Genomic DNA, 19,432 nt, shown 5'->3' with positions numbered 1-19,432 from the left:
GGGTGGCGTGAGCTCAGACTTCATTTACAGGGGCCAGTTTTGAATTGCAGCTGTCCGTAGGTGCTCTTTGAGAGCGGTTTTGAAGGAGTCACATGTCTTAACATTTTAAAGTTGATTTTCTTTGCCCATGGAGTCCTGAGAAAGTTACCCTTGCATGACTTTGTCTAAATATTCGATTGAAATCATCTGTTTTTTTTCCATCTGAAACGTTTTGTAAATATGATTTTAGGCATAGTTATACCTACTAGGTCTGGCTTTTTCGGCCAAACTGACCGCCGTCCCCCCTTCTCCCCCACTCTTAATTCCATTTCCAACGAATTAAATCATATATGTTTGGCTGGTTAATTAACTTGGAATTTGTTTACTATTTTGATAAGATAATAGGAATACAATGATTATTATCCATGATGAGGGATGTTATTGAATGCTCAGTTAGACTCGACCGACATTTCCTTTCCATGAAGCGAGAATGCTTGCCGATGCGCGATTCAAAATAAAAAGTGTAATTCCAACCAGATAGACCTCCCGAACCCCCCCCCCCCCCCCTCCCTCTCCCTCCCTCTCCCTCCCACGGAGCCTCGGAGGCATGATGTAAATATCCAAGTAACTGCCGGTGAGGTATGCCGAAGTGCATTTTAGATAACGCTGTAGCACTATTTGTGGCGGTGATGCGTCACATGACTTGGTCTATCCTATGGTGTATATATAAACCGTGCTGCTATATGCGTAGCATTATATAGAATTATAGAAGGCTATTGGGTCATGGGTGTTGCTTTCGTGAGCAATGGTGTACAAGATTGGTAATACGTTGGTCAAAGTAACTCATTTTTAGACCATCTGCAGTCCCCCCCCCCCCCCCCCCCCCCCCCACACACACACGCACTTCTAGCCTACCCAAAGGTAAAACAAAGTCGGAAAGTGTTTTATCAGCTCTCTGACTCTGAGCAATGTGCCTGGCTCTGGCTGTTATACAATAACGTGTGGTAGCCCATTTTATTTGCTCAATACGGACAGTGTTTGCTGCGCAAGGGTATTCAATATAGCGCTCACAGTCACTATAATTATAGTTTGTTAAAGTGAAATGAAAAATAACTTTAGTCGTCCTGTAGTTAGTTGCTGCAATGAAGTTGGAATGTGACATTTACAAGACAATGGCAAGTCATCAACCCCCCCCCCCCCCCCCCCCCGCGGGGGGAGAGGTGTGAAGAGATTCAGGGAGAGAGTAGCCAATGGAATTGCACGAAAAACACAGTCATCTTGACCTTTAGCAGTCTATTTCAGACATGCTAGTGTTAATGGCTGCATGTTAAGGGCGTTCCACATTTTAGTGTATACCTCAGTAGGGTCATTGTGAGCAGCCATTGCTTGGCGGGGGACGCTTTCATAGCGAGGCACTCGAGCTTGTAGGTCTGCTATTTTTGAAAATATGACATGAAATATCATATCATATATACCACTGATATGGAAACATAGGTATTTCAGAAAAGGATTTAGAATATATATTTTTTAATTTCGACGTCTGGCCTAAATGAGTTAAGTACACTTTTCAGTACTTTTACTTGTACATTTCAGAGGCAAATATTGTACTTTTACATTTACTCCACTACATTTATTTGACAACTTTAGTTACATTGTTTTATTATTATAAAACATACTTTAACCACTTCAGCATTTCGGCCATTTGAAAATAGCCGATCTACAAGCTCACAATGCGTCGCATCGCGAGCTTGTAGATCGGCTATTTTCAAAAGAGTTTTATAGATTTGAAAAGGGACATTCTGCACAATGAGCACTTTTACTTTTTGTACCAAAACTTGATACTTTTTATCAAGTACATTTTATATTGTGGATTTTTACTTGTAACGGAGTAGTTCTACAGTACATTGCAGTATTGATACTTTTACTTAAGTAAGAAAAAAAATTGAGCACTTTTCCCACCACTGGCAATATGTACCTTCCCTTCCTCTGCACCGGGCGCCATGGTGACTGCCGCCTCCCCTGCACCCTTCAGAGCGCTGCCTACCTCTGTCCCGCACTCCCTTGTCCACTCCACCTCTCGCTGGGGCAGCTTCTCTTTGACCTTGGCCCAGAGGAGGACCCCTGCGACCGCCAACAGCGAGCCCAGGCAGGACAGACCAAATCCGGTAGCGACGCTGACATGCAGCCCCCTGTTGAAGCTGATGGCTTGTCTGTCGACGAAGAGCAGGTCACCCTCGCCAAAGGATTCGATCCTCCGGGGAGTGGAGTAACCAACGGACAGGCTGGCAATGCCTGCAGTCAGGATCAGGAGACCCAAGGCCAGAGACACCTGGATCAGAGAGGATGGGTATGACCAATGAAATACTACTACTACTACTGCTGCTACTGTGTTTTCATCACCTGGTGTAAACAGTAGAAGTATGTTTTCATCTCCTGGTCTAAACCAAGGTATATGGAATGGAGGTAAGGTCACCAACTCCATTTTCGCTATCACGCAATTCCAGACAGCAGATTCGTCGCACCATGGGAGCCAAACTGCACCCGGAAGTCTGGCAGAATGCCCTGGAGTCAATGAGAGCTCAGTGACCAGCTCATGAACAAACACTATTTCTGAATTTCTGAATTTGTAAAGTAATCACTTCTGGCAAATAACATATAAGACATGTAACACATTATAGGCATCTAAAGATCAAAAAGTAAGTTTCTGTAGTATCGCGAGACTGTTCACCGTTTCCTGTCTGGCAGCCAAATCTCACGATACCCCCGGAACAGAAACGATACCTGCTGCTGTTTAAATCCTCAAATAAAATGATGTACTTACTGTGCACATCGAAAAGCAACTGATTAGAAAACAAACTGTGATATGTCTTCTTTTATATGCCTGAACCGATTATATGACACAGGTCTCAATGGTAAATAAATAATGTTTGTTATGAGCTGGTCCAGCTTGCTCCATTCACTGCTTTGTATTCATGTAACTTCTGGTGCGAGATTTGGCTCCCATGAAAGTGTCATGGCGCAGCACAGTCACGTGACCATGACACTTCCTTCTCTAAGCTTCCTTGGTCTAAACAGTAAAGTGTTTTCACTTCCACATCTGGACACCAAAATGTGGTGCTAGCGAGCGCTCCGTGTTAAACCCCAGCTGTGCAGGGTTTACTCGTGCTACATGCACGTGAAAAGAAACGCCCCCTGCAGTTCCAGCTTTGGCCAGTAGAGGGGCTTGGTCTAAACAGTAAAGTATTTCATTTCCTGGTCTAAACAGTAAAGTGTTTCATGTCCTGGTCTGAACAGTGACATGTTTTCATCTCCTGGTCAAACAGTGACATGTTTTCATCTCCTGGGTCAAAAGGATCCCTGGCTAATAAAACATTTAAATGAAAGAACCTTAAATATTTTATTTATTTCATAAATAGAGAATCTTAGCATAATGCATTCCATAAGGCTAGACCACACATGGGCATATGACATCATCAACTTGCGACAGGAGCAGTCCCTATTGAGTGAAAGATTCGCAATTTATGAAAGAAATAAAATATTCAAGGTGTTTTTATTTTGTAGTTTTAGTTATAGAGGGCAAGTATAATGTTTTAAGGCCTATTTGTCTCATTAGCCAGGGATCCCTTTTTAACGGTAAAGTGTTTGCATTTTCTTGGAGTAAACAGTAAAGTGTGTCGTACGTTATGTGGCATGTTCCAGATTCCTGAGCTCCAGCAGTGGGGTGATCTCTGGGTCTGGGCCAATCCCTGATCCTCTGGGTCTCTGTCTGACGCGGAGGATCCCTGATCCTCTGGGTCTCTGTCCGACGCGGAGGACGAGCATTCCTCATAGAAGTGGTGCAGATATGAGCGGACACCAAACTGAAGACAACTGGAGCCCGGCGTCTATAAGGAAATGACAAGCACAATGAAACAACTGTCTGGTTTACATTCTGCAATACAGGGAATGGCAGCACTAGACCAGTGGTTATCATAGTAGAGCCCAGGGATCCCCAGGGTTCCTTGAGGGGGTTCCACGTGGTATCTTACAGGGGGACCGCATGTAAATCCAACTGAGCATTAAGTTCGACATGCATCCGCATCTCGGACTAGCGCCTGCTCCCGTGCTTGCAGTTATGGTTAGGTTAGGGTTTAAGGTGGGTTGTCGTTTTTCGGACCAATGACTAGTCTAACTAAAGTACTGCACCCATCTTACATGCGTGTAGCTCTCAGAGTTATGGAGCTCTTGGAGTTAGAACGTTTGAGAACCACAAGGACTCAGGAGAGTTTAATTGTGGGGGAAATAAATAAATAACACAAAAAAGCTAATCTGACTAAATGAGAGCATGCCAGAGCCCGGCCTCTTTTTAGTCCGTTTTAAAAGCTTGATCTGAAAATGATCCTAGTAGTGTGCTAATGAACAATGAGTTTATTCAATGAGTTTATTCATTTATTGGCAATTAATTCTGAATTATATCCATTTTTATTTATATAATGTAGCACCTTTTTCAAAAGTAATACAACAGCCTCCTCTACTGTATATGCCTTACATATTACCAGTTCACACACTGATGGCAGCAGAGACAACCTAGGGTCTCAGGACACATAGCCATGAACCCAGGAGCAGCGGGAATCGAACTGGTTGGGGAACCTTCTGGTTCCCAAGCAACCGCGCTTACCTCCTGAGCCCCGGCGGCCACCCACTGCCAACCTCAAGAGAAACAGGGTTATCAGCACACGGCTCCAAATGGAAAAGCACGCTCACCTCACTTCCAGAGGATTCTCCTCCTGAGACGCAGCCCACCACACAGGCCTCAGAGCATGCCGCCATCTCAGCTCACACGCCTGGTGCACACACACACACACACACACACACACACACACACACACACACACACACACACACACACACACACACACACACACACACACACACACACACACACACACACACACACACACACACACACACACACACACACACACACACACACACACACACACACACACACACACACACACACACACACACACACACACACACACACACACACACACACACACACACGTTATTGTCCTTCAGAACTTTACATCAGACATGCACAACAGAATACAAGCACTTTGCAATGGCTCCGTTAAAAACACCACAATTCATGACCTCAACTAACTAACTTTTATAAAACAAAGAAATTTGCCAACATATTCAAATTGACTTGAAGTATTGCACGTTTATATCCCTATTCAATCCCTCTGGATCAGAGTCAGACAGACTATAGTAGTGCATGGTTCTCAACTTTTTCTTGATCACGGCCCACTAGAAAATATCCAAAGCGTTTGCAGAAGGAGCAGTTCACCCAAACCCCATGAAGCCTTGAATTCATGGACATTTTTCAGTTTCTTTTTGAATTCCTAAGCCAATCATTCTGGGTGGCTGCTCAGTAGGAGACTGAGTACTCATGAATCTCCTACCGGAGACGTCGCTGGTCATCAAATTATTGGTTTAGGAATGTGACAAAAACTAACAAAAAATGTAAACAGCGGGGACGCCGATGGCCTAGCGATTAAGGTGCAACCACCTATAGGCTCCAATGTAGCCCCTTTCGGGACCCTACGTAAAACTTTTCTGATATTTTGTTGAGTTTTACGTTGGGTCCCTGCTCACTACTGTATTTTCGTATGGAAATTCCTATATGCGGAAGTGGAGATTCTCTCTAAAATAGGACCCGCGGCATGTGACGCCATTATTTTCCTTGAGTTATTCTGAATTCGGTAACTTTAAGTAGCTATACATCCAGCTGCGAATATCTCCTGTGGCGCGGAAGCCGTTAAGTATTTTTAATCTTTGTTTGACCGATTTGGTCGCTTTATTTCTTCTTGTTTGTTTACCGTTTATTGTACCGCCTCCCGGTGTGCGGTTGGCTTGTGAGGCTACGTCCCTGCCTCTGATCTGCTGTGTCATAGCTATAGCGCCACTAGCTAGCCAGATAGGCGGTACAATGAGGTGTCAATAAACAAGGAAGGAAAAGAAGAATCCAAGCTTCCAAATCGGGCAAACATATATTAAAAATACTTAACGGCTTCCGCGCCACAGGAGATATTCGCAGCGGCATGTATGGGTACTTATACTTTACATATTCAGAAAGCCTCATACTGAAGAATATCGTCAAAGAGCGCGGGGAGGCGGTAAACATGTAAACATGAGCCAGTAAATGTTTTAATCAGGTGGCATGGACGACGTGGAACAGGACCCAATGCACTGGGTCGAACAAATGTCAGAAACTTCAGTAGCATTTGGGTTCTGCTTGGAGGGCTAGCTCCAATGCAGCCTGATAGCATTTCAAAGGTTCGATTCCTGAGCATGTGGCCTTTGCTGTGCGTCACTCCCTGTCTCTCTCCCTGGTTCCTGTCACTCTCCACTACTACTATATCCACATAAAGACAGAAAAGGCCAAAAATGTATCTTAAAAAAGGAAAACAAAATGTAAATAACACAAGGTATAGTCAGACATTTAGGCTAAAAGGATAACAGGGTATACCGGTAATTGGAAGAAAATACGTCATTTTTTGGAATTAACTTTAATGGCTGCTCTGTGACAGTCATTCATATAATATGGTACTGTACGTGTGAGGAATGATGCCGGCTGTCCCTGATGGTTGATCATGCACAGCTTGTGAGAAAAGCAGGGTGGATTTTGTTCTGAGGTGATGTCACCACTGCTGCTACCCACGGATGAGTCACACACTGTACTGTGCACATGACAACCATGTACTGTATGAGCACGCAAACGCACGCGCATGAAAGCAGCAGCATGTACTCAGATGTTTGCATACTGTCCTGGCTAATTCACACACACACACACACACACACAGTTTCCAAATAGAAAACAAATAACTCATCTTTTACTTTCTCTAATAACAGCCTAAAACATGAACCGTGGTTGAAAAAATTAAACAAAGTTGTTCTTTAGCCTTTATGTTTACCGTCACATTTGTATCCATAACCCACACCACAACTTTAAAGTAAATATATAGCCTAGCCTATATGTCACACGCGTAATGCTTCTCTAGCCATTACTGAAAATTAGCCTAATTGATACACTGTACCTATACCTCCTTGAAGAAATTAAACCTTTTAGGGGTTCTGTTCTCATTTGGATTACGTAAATTAAGTTAAACTAAATTAGTTTATATCAAAGGCATATTCTTTCTCGTACGCGCAATGCACAGCTATCACCATTTGTCTATTTCTAGAAAAGTATTAGCATTTTTATTTGAGGGAATGAATGTCGCTGTCCATGGTTCCAAGAAGAGTGTCAGAGCAACTTGTTAACTTGCAGCAGTTTCGAGCTTAGGCTATAGTCGCTTAGCTCGCTTCCCAACCAGAACTAATCAACAGGCTACTGTCACCTAAGCGAGCGTGCAAACATGTTCTTGTTGGCAGGTGGTCCGTGGTCGTGGACCCCGTTCTGCAACAGACACGCACACGTGCATTTCTGAGTTTCTGACCCACTTTTCTTTCCATCGGAGGAGAAAAGTGGAGGAGAATTATTTCCACAACTCTCGTTACTCTCTCTGCAACAGAGAGTGCACTGCTGACTCAAAAACGGAGCCTAATAGGTAAACGTGGAAGAACAAGGACTTACCCCTGCCTTGAGCGCTCAGTTGCCTGCTTCTTCTATCATAATCATTCACAACATCCAGCCCGAATCTCAATCTAAAAGCTCGCGTCACCTGCTGCAGGCTTCCCGCATGCAGTACATGCAAGCATGGCAGTGGTTTCTTCTAATTACTGTGATGTGCTCTGCCTCTGCTCTGATCCGGTCTAAAACCCGCCCACTGTTAGCCCCTTAGAGTATATGAATGAATCGTCCCTTATTAGAAAACTGAAAGACGTATCAACTGATAAAGGACACGCAACAATCAATCAATCAATCAATCACTCACTCACACATCTTACAAGTTCAAACAGCTCAGGTTGCTAATTATAATAGGCTATACACAACAAATCATTCTTTCAGATTTGTTTCTGGGTTTAGCTCATTTTGTTGGCAATCATTTCTAGTATAGGCAACCGAAAAAGTAAATACTCATATATTTTTAAATATTAAATGTTAAATAACAATGGGCCATATGCAGACCGTGGCCATCTTACCATAGAAGTTAATGGCAAGGTGCAACTTCCACTGGCAGCCCATTCATCCAAACAGAAAAGTCCTCTCTGATTGTATTTACACAACGTCAAACTCACCAACATTACAGCTGTACGGAAAGCTTGAAGCTCTTTCTATCCTCAAAGTGTTTGTTTCATAAAAATCCACCGTAGACAACACTGTTATGAGTTACTTTCTGTCCTTGCAGGTGATTCTTTTTACAAGTGTTGCAGTTTGGAAGTGCTCGTTAGATATCACTCAACTGCCCTGCAGTATCACACCTGTTTTGAATGTGCACATAATGCAGGAGGCAGCAGGACGCTGCTTTACTGAAAACGAGTGCTTCCAAACTCTGATGGAAACATGGCCGCGGTCTGCAAATGGTCAATTTAACCCATTCTGACCTGAGATCAGATTCTAAAAATGTCTTCTACATCCTGACAGTTTTCTGAAAAAGATATGTTTCTATGTCAGTCGTTCTTCGATTTTTCAAAAATAGCAGACCTACAAGCTCGTAAAAATAGCAGATCTACAAGCTCATAGCGCGCCACCGAGTGGCGCGCTATGAGCTTGTAGATCTGCTATTTTTCAATAGCTAAAGCATAACATAATGCTAACACCAAAACGGGTTCCCGCCCAAAATGTGTCAAACCTCGACCAAAGCATTGAAAGAAAAACTCCAAGATCCATTGAATTGTTTATTTCAGCACAACACCATATATAGACCAGAACGTTCATTAGAGTATTATTTTATCCTTGAAAAACGCTGGCATGTGTTGACCCATAGTGTATATTTTTGTCAAACTAAACTCTGAGAGTGTACAAATGGAATCAAATGGGGTCCATCACTGCTATGTAGTTGTAAAAAAAAACTTTTCTTCTCTTATGGGGGTCACCGTTATATCCCTGGGCTAATATGTGTCGATGTGGACGTCCTTGCCATGAAAAAGTTCCTGAACCACCTAATTGTAACTAATTAACCGATCAAAAATAAATGCTGCCACCTCACTGGTTAAGAGTCGCATTGGGGCGGCGCTTTAATGGTGGCTTCCGCCCAATTGATGAAGTACATCATCTTTACACACGTGATTCAATTTGACCAAATTAACTAAAACACGCAAACAAATTAACCTTTGGTTTTTCCCCCCCAAATGCTGGCACCTCATGGGTTAACCGTGGCATTTGTCATGGTGTCCGCCACCCAGTGGATGAAGTGCGCCATGTTGGCGTAAACCCCGTAGTAGCCGGGGTGCTCGCAGCCACGCCCCCAGCCCACCACGCCCGTCAGGAAGTGGGTGGAGCCGTACAGGGTGACCAATGGGCTTCCGTCGTCTCCCCGGCACGCCTCCTGTTCCCCCTCCAGGTAGCCGGCGCACAGCATGCTGTCGGTGAAGTTAAACCTGAAGAATATAAAATAATTAAACATTTAAACATCATGTATATGTGAAGTTAAACCTGATAAATAAAGAATATAAAATAATTAAACATTTAAACATCATGTCTGTGAAGTTAAACCTATTAAATATATAAAAATATACTAAATATATATATGTCTGTGAAGTTATAAGGCTACTTCACCCCTTTTCTGTTGGTATTGTTCACGGTGAACACATAATAATATAAATGAGGGCTGAGGCTGATTAAGTTTGCAAATAACGGCCCATGGGCCGTTATTTGGAGGAGGGCGGGTATTTGAAGGAGGCGGTTATTACGCAAAATGGTGTCAGAACCTGGGCTGTTATTAGGTGCTGGGCGGCTATTTGAGCATGGGCTGTTATTTGGTAATATACGGTAAGTAATGTGGGGGCGGGCCTTGACATACCCGCTGGTCCGGGAGCAGTCCTCATTGGACAGGATGGGGACGGACAGCCGACGCATCAGCGGCGAGGTGGGCGGCGGCACCGAGTCGGCCGTGGCACGGTTGCCCCCGGCGGTGCGGCGGCCCCAGCCGCTGACCGTGTGGAACCGGACCGGCGCCAGCTCGCGCCGGACGAACTGGGCGTCGCGGGGCAGGCAGACGGGCACGGCGTAGCGCCCCGGAGCCACGCCAGGGGGCGCCAGACGCAGCACGGCCACGTCGCCCTCGCCCGTCTCCCACGAGTAGAGGGGGTGGGGCGTGGCCGAAGCCACGCCCACAGTCTGCTCCGTGCCCTCCAGCACCTCCAGGTGGTGTTCCCCTGGAAACACACAGGATGTGACCAAATAAGGGCAGAGGATGTGACCAAATAGAGGAAGATGATGAGTCTTATAGGCCCTTTCTGAAACCAGTCCCTTGACCTGAAGTGCTCTCGGGAGGTTCCCTCCAGCTGAATCAAGTTCCCTTGATTAGGGTGCTAGGTATAAAAAACTGCTTGGAAATACACTCGACCTCCTTGTGCAGGAAACAGACACCATTCGTTGGCTTGGTTACCATCATGCAATTGTGTTACCTGTTATTTTTTTTGTACAGTTATATTGCATTGCATCGTGTATGTTTGTGTGACATGTGGATTTCATTAATATGGAAAAAGGAAATACAGCGTGACTGTCAAAAATGACATGTCATATTCATCCATGGTGTTCATAAATCATTGTTAAAAGTTGTTTTGTTTGTGTGGTTTCATTTAAAGTTTTTTCACGTGGGGTAAATAGTTTATTTATCATTTATTTGTGGTGGTACTTACATTTGTCGGTCGTGGTTTCCATGCGGACAGAGAGCAGGGCTGCACAAGGCAATGGAGTCTAGATCGGCACAGACTCGCTCTTTAGGGCTTTATAAGCCACTTCCACTCAAGGCTGCTTGGTTTCGGACGACACTTAATATGGCGCAACCTCGCGTGAACGTGCATATCGAGGACAAGTGTGTAGGGCGAGTGGCGAGGAGCTGGTTTCAGAAAGGGGGTTAAGGTGCACTTCACCCATTCTCAACTTCATCTTAATTGAATTGGTCAGACACGCACGCACGCACACACACAAACACACACACACACACACACACACACACACACACACACACAGGGTGATTACCTGCCACCACGGTGAGGTTGTCGGGGTGGTTGCCATGGATACAGTGAGCAGCGGTGATGACCCACTCTGAGCCCACCAGAACTCCCCCACAATGCACTTCTCCATGGAGCATCACCACAACCTAGCGCACACACACACACACACACACACACACACACACACACACACACACACACACACACACACACACACACACACACACACACACACACACACACACACACACACACACACACAGTAATGCAAATTCAAAACAGGTGGAACGCAGGGCTGCTGATTTCAAACGAGCACTTCCAAACTCAAACACCTAAAAAGAATCCCCTGCAAGGATTTTCTTGACAGTAGAAAGTAGCTCATCATAATAACATGTCTACGGTGGATTTTTATATGAAATAAACAGAGGTGTGTTTTCATACTGTAGGCCAAGCTTTTCATACTGTACAGCTGCAAAGTGCAGCAGATATAGAACCTTTCTGTTTGGATGTTCGCCGGGCTTGCATAAGGTCAATGAAATACACAACAATACAAGACCACCAGAACACCCCCTCCCCGCGCGTTGGGCAGACAGACAGACAGACAGACAGACCTGCCAGGGACACTGTCCTTTGGGACACTGGCGTCCTCCCACCAGCCTGGTGTGGCTCTGGACCGTGTCGCTCTGCTGCTGCTCATCTGGAGGGATCTGACCACATGGAAACTGGACTACGACCAGGATATAAGATCACATAACATGTGTTTAGATCACAGGATGAAAGGGACCACTTCTCAACCTATATCTAATTGGTCCGTGTCGTATAATTCTGTATAAAATGAAACCAAATTCATCATTGTATAGTATAGGTCAGAACTACTCTAGATATACAAGGGTCCCTCTGTAGACTCCTCAATTCTCAGAGACAGGAATGTCTACACTTCACACCTGAATCCAAAAAAACATTGTTCTCACTCTGTTTGAAGCTTGCTCCCCTGGGGTGAAGAAGCTGGATTCTTCCGGCGACCAGTTGGTCATGCTCTGTCACTGACTTTCACTGAGTGACTGTTCCACATTTTAAAGAAGGACTTTCAGTATAGAATAATGAGAGACGCTATAACTATTAATAGTGAGTGCAATTTGTACTGATTTAAAATATACTATGAGACTATAAGATTATAACTTCCTCTATTGGGTTAAACTGTTTTAATTCACTTCTTAAAGTAGAATGTTCAGTTCTATTTTTAGTTCCGTTAAACATTGCTTAAATATAAGTCTGTTTCCGTTTCATATACTTTTAGTTATGGTTAACTATGTTCATAAGAGTATGTTTAGTTTGCATCTAGTTCTGTTATGTTTTAACTACATTTGTCATTGTATCTTTAAGTAATCATTGTGTTTTAGGCAAGATTGGCCCTGTTGGCTCAGGCGGTGGCGTAACCGTCTGGGCACCCGACTGGTAATCCAATTTACAATTTAGGCATTTAGCAGACGCTCTTAATCCAGAGCGACTTACATTTAAGCAAGAACAAAAGCATAGGAATACATCACATAAAAGCATTTATCATGAAACATGCGTAAGCTAAGAAGGTAACAGTGGAATATCTATATGATGAAACTATACATACACTATACATAATAAACTATACATATTCACTACTATGCTATACATATGTACTATGGCGTGCTATGACTATATACAATACAATTATAGTGCTGTCTACATAACATGCTATAAGTCTGTGTCAAATGCTATCTAAGCCAACAGAAATGCTATCTAAGGGGTTAGGGTAAGTGCTATGGGCCATGATGGAGTCTGAAAAGGTGGGTTTTCAGGCTACGGCGGAAGAATCCAGTCGCAGTGTCCAGTCGCAGAATCCAGTCGCAGTGTGCCGCGGGTTTGACTCCCGAGCCCGACACGGCCTTTACTGCATGTCTTCCCCCATCTCTCTCCCGTTTCCTGTCAGCCTACTGTCTGTCCCTTCAAAAACCAATAAAATATCTTAAAAAAAAGATTGGCCCTGTTAAAATGCAGCAGAGTTAAGACCTCCTTGTCTCGAGAGCCCGCCCCTCTTCACCGGAGACGGTGAAGAGGGGAGGGACTCAGATAGTATATAATCTAAAGAGCAGGGTTGCTCTGGGTTCTCTTGCTGGATCCGGTTGCACTGTTTTTGACTACCCAAGTGCAGCCCGTGTGATATTATCTAGGGGATCCCAAAGGTCTGTTTCCTTTGTGTTTTTGTCTCGACCGTGGACCGTCTTTCGCTGCAAATAAAGAGGTCTACTTTAAACCCATTTCATCTGGACCTGCCTTGGTGTTTTTCCTGTATGTTGCACGCTATAATTGTTCTTCAGGGAAAATACACGACATTCGCACAAAAAACTAAAAATCTGATGATGCCCTCCCATAGGAGGGCTGTGGGCAGTTCAGAAACCTGTAAAAAAGTAAAAAGATAATAATATATATATATATATATATATATTAAAAAAATATATATATATATATATATTAAAAAAATATATATAAATATATATATATATATATATATATATATATATATATATATATATATATATATACCTGTATTGTGCTGAGTATAAGATGACTCTGATTATAAGACGACCCCAATTTGAATGTCAAATAGTCTAGTCCCGATTATAATATGACCCTGTTTTCAAGGATATTTCCATTGGAAAAAATGTATAGTCTTATATTCAGGCAGAGAGAGAGAGAGAGAGAGAGAGAGAGAGAGAGAGATTTATTATTGTGACTGAGAACATCGATGGTTTCCATTTTCGCCTTGCAGCTTTTCAGGAATAGAAAGCCTGCAGTTTCTATTAGCTTGGATTCTGCATCGATCATGTGGATGTGTTTCTGAACGGCCTACAGCCTACAGCCCTCCTATGAGACACAGACTGGTTTCTGAACGGTCTACAGCCCTCCTATGAGACACAGACTGGTTTCTGAATGGTCTACAGCCCTCCTATGAGACAGACTGGTTTCTGAACCGCCCACAGCCCTCCTATGAGACACAGACTGGTTTCTGAACGGTCTACAGCCCTCCTATGAGACACAGACTGGTTTCTGAACGGTCTACAGCCCTCCTATGAGACACAGACTGGTTTCTGAACCGCCCACAGCCCTCCTATGAGACACAGACTGGTTTCTGAACTGCCCACATCCCTCCTATGAGACACAGACTGGTTTCTGAACCGCCCACATCCCTCCTATGAGACACAGACTGGTTTCTGAACCGCCCACAGAACTCCTATGAGACACAGACTGGTTTCTGAACTGCCCACAGCCCTCCTATGAGACACAGACTGGTTTCTGAACTGCCCACAGCCCTCCTATGAGACACAGACTGGTTTCTGAACTGCCCACAGCCCTCCTAATAGCTCCTATGAGACACAGACTGGTTTCAGAACTACCTACAGCCCTCCTATGAGACAAAGACAGAGTAGAGAAATACTGTGGCATTTCATGAACATTAGTTCGGACCAATTATGTGACGATAGGTTGAGAAGTGCAGGTGAAGTGGATCTTTAGAATCAAATCAGATCAAATCAGATCAGATTCTGACAGGTACACAGACAGGTATACAGACAGACAGGTACACAGACAGGTATACAGACAGACAGGTACACAGACGGGTTCTTCTCACCGCGTGCGACACACTCTCGTCCGTCCTCTCCCAGGGCGAAGCCATCGGCACACGAACACTTCCTGCGATCTCCGGAGCCGTCACAGAAGTGTTGGCATCCTCCGTTCAGGTACAGACACTTCAGAGTGTCCTCAAACACTGAAACAACAACAGACACGTTCAGGTACAGACACTTCAGAGAGTCCTCAAACACTGAAACAACAACAGACACGTCAGAGAGTCCTCAAACACTGAAACAACAACATTCACGCCGGCCATTTTCTAATTCTTTTGCCATAATTATGCTTTCAACTATACGCGCCACTATCCTGGCTGAGAGGTGTGTTGTAGGCCTACTTACCCTACTATGATACATTATAAGTTTATAACCATTTCAGAAAATGGCCACAGGTCGGATTAAAATGCTTCGTATTGAAGAATATGGAATCCACGGGTGCCAATACCCACCCGTGCAAATTTCTAACGTGCGTGGCCAGGCCGGGGGTGAGCACTTTATATGTGAAATCAATTTGTTTATTTATTTATGTGAAATATTTATTATACACGTTAGCTTTGTAAATGTAGCAAGGCGCTCAAAACAGCCATCTTGTGAAGGACGAGCGTTGTGTGCCAACATTTCCCTGTATTTATAGTTTATTTAAATAATCTCATGCACATGTTTCTAGTGCATTTATAGCCTACTGCAGGCTTTGTTGACTATAGATTTAGAAGAGATTTTGAAGCTTTTGCTCCTGAAAGGATTGATTATTTTACATGATTGATTATTTTACATGGGAGAAGCCGTGATATAAATGCAGGTCGTTTCGAGGAAGCAATCTGATTGGTTGAAACGGCTTCTAGCCGTGGGACAAACCAGCACCATTCACAACCTAATCAAAACAAAGAATTCAGCTGCTCTGTTTTCCCAGAGCGCTAGCAATCTCGGTGGCTAGGCTACTAAGGCTAGCTAGTTTCTTGGGACATTTGTGGTCGTAGTGACTACATCTGTCATTAAAGAAATATACTTTTTCAGCGATTATCTTAGTTTTAAGGGTAACTGTTGTAGAATTGCAATATTACACTATAATTGCAATATTACACTTCGTCTCGTTGCTTACCGCATCACTGTCGTGGCAATAATCACGTTAAACCACACCCTCTCGTGTAATATTGCTTAAGTAAATGGGCGAGAAGCGATTTTTGTCCTACCCTGGTCTAGAGTAGAGTTCGGTGGGGCTTACCGAAAGGTGTATTTGTACCCGTTTGGCAGTACTTTCCCTCGTACGCCTCCAGACATTCACAGGTATATCTCTAAAGGTGTATTTGTACCTGTTTGGCAGTACTTTCCCTCGTACCCCTCCAGACATTCACAGGTATATATCGTGTCCATATAGATACAGGTTCCGTTGTTCTTGCAGGGGTTCGCCAAGCACGGCTCACGAGCTGCATGATGTGCAAAAAAACAATGAAACACTGTTTTAATTCTGTCAGCTAAAACTATGACGAAAAATGTGCGTTGTGTGTCTGAAATTCTTAGGAACAATCCCTTGAGATCTCGTTTTCGCAATTCACAAAATACACTTCATACATAAAGACACTTTTTTACTAACAATTCAACCAGCCAAAACAAAACAAGACAAAACAATACAATTCCTAGATAAACAAGAAACAAACAACAACAAAACAAAAACTGCAACAAAACAACATTTCATGGACATAACGTAGAAATATAACACATGTCATTGACAAAAACTAAACAAAACAAATAGAAAACTAAATGACGACTAAAACTATGACGGTGTGACTAAAGAAATAGACTAAAATGAGGGACAAAAATCGCATTCAAACCTATGTAAATATATAAATATCCCAAACATTATTATGCATTTAGATTATACTGTATAATCTTTGTGACTTCTAAACTTCTCCTAAACCACAAAATAGATACTATTACAAAATTAATACCAGCCAATACTCTAGGGCCGATATTGCCTATACCGATATGATGACCGATACACCATGCACACCGCAGTGCTCTTAAAATAATACTTATTTGTATAATAAATAATGAAATCTCTCACCGTGGTACGTCTTCCAAAACTTCAACTGTAAAACAAAGTTATAGTTTGAGCTTTACACAAGTTTAATATTGTACATTTTCAATTCACATTTCAATTCAAAGATGTGTTTAAAACAATGTCCCATAAAATATATAATAATAACAATAACAATAATAATAACCGTTTGGTCATCGTTTTCGAACACTTCTCGAGCCTCTTCGTAATCACAGATCTCCTCGATGCATTCTCTCTCCAGGTTGCCTGGCTTCAGTTCCTCCAGGAAGCCGGTGTTAGCACGCCTGCTCCTGGTTAGCACGGTGCTAGCATCACGCTTCTGTAAGAACACTGAAATAAATAGAGCACCGAAGTCTGACGTCAATATCGGTAGAGGGCGCAAATTCACAGGTTCATGTACTTTTTATTTGCATTGTAATCCCCATAGGGGGATTTTAGATCGTCTCATATAAGAACTGTGTTTGAAAAATAAACACTCATATGGATATGAAGAATCAACTGACTGAGATGAAACGCTATTGTTACTGCTGTTGAATTAGTTACATTTTCGCTAGAAGCAGACTGTATCATATTCATATATGAGTGACTGACTGTTGCAAAAGATACAGAGACACCTCCCTGACAATAACGCTGAGACAGCTTGTTTATTTTTGGACCACAACACTTATATGAAACGATATTAAGATCACCCCATGGTATTCTCCATAGAGAAATTACTTCCGCGAACCAGGGGAATCGAAGGGATGAGCGAGTTACGTCAGGACTTCAGTGCTCTATACACACTGTGTTTAGCACGCCTGCTCCGTGTTATAAATTTGCCAAAACTAGCTGATGTGCAAAGGTCACAACTATAGTCACAAGAGTATTAGTGTAGATTGAAAATTAAAGAACACACCAAGTACAGTGCAACTCAGACGTTGGGTCTAAGTGGGCAAACTTTGAAGTGTGATATTAACAAATTCAAAACATTAAAGTATTCCGAGGAAACCCTACACTTTGAGAAAGCACTGCTCTACGACGACAAATCTGGATTCCAAGAAATAGCAGATCCACAAGTTGTTCAAGTGGTTAAACACGGCTTGATTAAGCGTTTAAAACCAGGAAAGCATAATGTGTCACAATCACTTTAACCACTTTAACCGTATTATACTTGGAATAGCACATCTACAAGGTTGTTGATCTGCTATTTTTTAACAATCGTGAAAACGTGTGCAAATCTTTGAATGTATACATTTTTCAAGTGAACATTATTAAATGAAATAAAATAATGTGCGTGGAAAAGAACGTACCTTCTGCAGAAAGCAGATGGATGAAGGTCCAGAGGATGAAGGTAGATTTTAGCAGCATGGTTGGTGACACTCCGTCGTGAGTTGGAGCTTAATAAACGTTGATGTGGAACAAACAACCAGCAGACTCTATAGCTGTTTAACTGTGCACTGCGGAACAGGTCAAAGGTCAAACCAACATCGTTTGACCCGTGTGTGTGTGTGCTGAGGCCGGCAGAAATGTACAGGAGGAGCACGTTGTGGAATCAACTGAACTTTGTCACTGATCGACTGCATTGATTCTGCACTCTGCAGCAGGGCTCGAACCCCTGCACTTTCAGCCGTTGGCTTGCGGTGGACACTTTTGTTAAACAATACAAATGTTGATACGGAAATACAAAATGAGCGGACAATACTATTACCGGAAACACACACAGCTATAGCCCTGAATGACCATAACACACACAGCTATAGTCCCTGAATGACCATAACACACACAGCTATAGTCCCTGAATGACCATAACACACACAGCTATAGTCCCTGAATGACCATAACACACACAGCTATAGTCCCTGAATGACCATAACACACACAGCTATAGTCCCTGAATGACCATAACACACACAGCTATAGTCCCTGAATGACCATAACACACAGCTATAGTCCCTGAATGACCATAACACACACAGCTATAGCCCTGAATGACCATAACACACACAGCAATAGCCCCTGAATGACCATAACACACACAGCTATAGTCCCTGAATGACCATAACACACACAGCTATAGCCCTGAATGACCATAACACACACACAGCTATAGTCCCTGAATGACCATAACACACACACAGCTATAGTCCCTGAATGACCATAACAGGTCTGAGAGAGTCTGTCACTCTCAGAGTTAGTTGTCCTTCTTTGAGAACGTTTGAGAACCATTAGTACGAGTTGGACGTACTACCAGTAGTACGAATGTGACACCCCAGAGGGGCCCTGGACCTCACTTTGAGAGGGGCCCTGGACCCCCCCAGAGGGGCCCTAGACCTCACTTTGAGAGTCACTGAAGCACTACTAATATGTATGGCTGTGTTTATCAAAAATGATATTGATGGCCAAAATTATGCGTTTAAAAAAAAAAATACTGTAGCAGGGGATCACATTTAACTCCGAGAGTCATGTACGGGTCCGTATGGTTCCATTTGAACACTCTCTGAGTCACAGACCCATAAGGGTCTATTTGGTTCCATTTGTACACTCTCTGAGTCACAGACCCATAAGGGTCCATTTGGTTCCTATACTATATTTAGGTGGGGACCCCCTGAAATCCCTCAAGGACCCCTGGGGGGTCCACGGACACCACATT

General features: G+C 43.3%; 2 protein-coding genes across 2 annotated transcripts; both read right to left on the bottom strand.

Moving 5' to 3' along the window:
* Positions 1 to 1,827: 1,827 nt before the first annotated feature.
* On the bottom strand, positions 1,828 to 4,812 carry nrsn1l (neurensin 1-like). Its single transcript, XM_083766669.1, has 3 exons — positions 4,723 to 4,812; positions 3,660 to 3,863; positions 1,828 to 2,308 (listed from the first exon to the last, which is right to left on the bottom strand). The coding sequence occupies exons 1-3, from the start codon at positions 4,786 to 4,788 to the stop codon at positions 1,901 to 1,903; spliced, it is 678 nt and encodes a 225-aa protein (XP_083622795.1). The 5' UTR covers positions 4,789 to 4,812; the 3' UTR covers positions 1,828 to 1,900.
* Positions 4,813 to 7,360: 2,548 nt separating this feature from the next.
* LOC310863210 (coagulation factor VII-like) lies at positions 7,361 to 18,150 on the bottom strand (the record flags this gene model as incomplete). Its single annotated transcript, XM_083771394.1, has 10 exons — positions 7,361 to 7,423; positions 9,282 to 9,507; positions 9,930 to 10,284; positions 11,114 to 11,234; positions 11,700 to 11,815; positions 14,750 to 14,887; positions 16,058 to 16,171; positions 16,810 to 16,834; positions 16,970 to 17,133; positions 18,093 to 18,150. The coding sequence occupies 10 exons, from the start codon at positions 18,148 to 18,150 to the stop codon at positions 7,361 to 7,363; spliced, it is 1,380 nt and encodes a 459-aa protein (XP_083627520.1).
* Positions 18,151 to 19,432: the final 1,282 nt, after the last annotated feature.

Source organism: Protomyctophum parallelum, assembly GCF_964188405.1.
Source record: "Protomyctophum parallelum genome assembly, chromosome: 1".
Lineage (NCBI taxonomy): Eukaryota > Metazoa > Chordata > Actinopteri > Myctophiformes > Myctophidae > Protomyctophum > Protomyctophum parallelum.
Note: the sequence above shows the minus strand (reverse complement) of the source record. Positions and strands in the feature narration are given on the sequence as shown.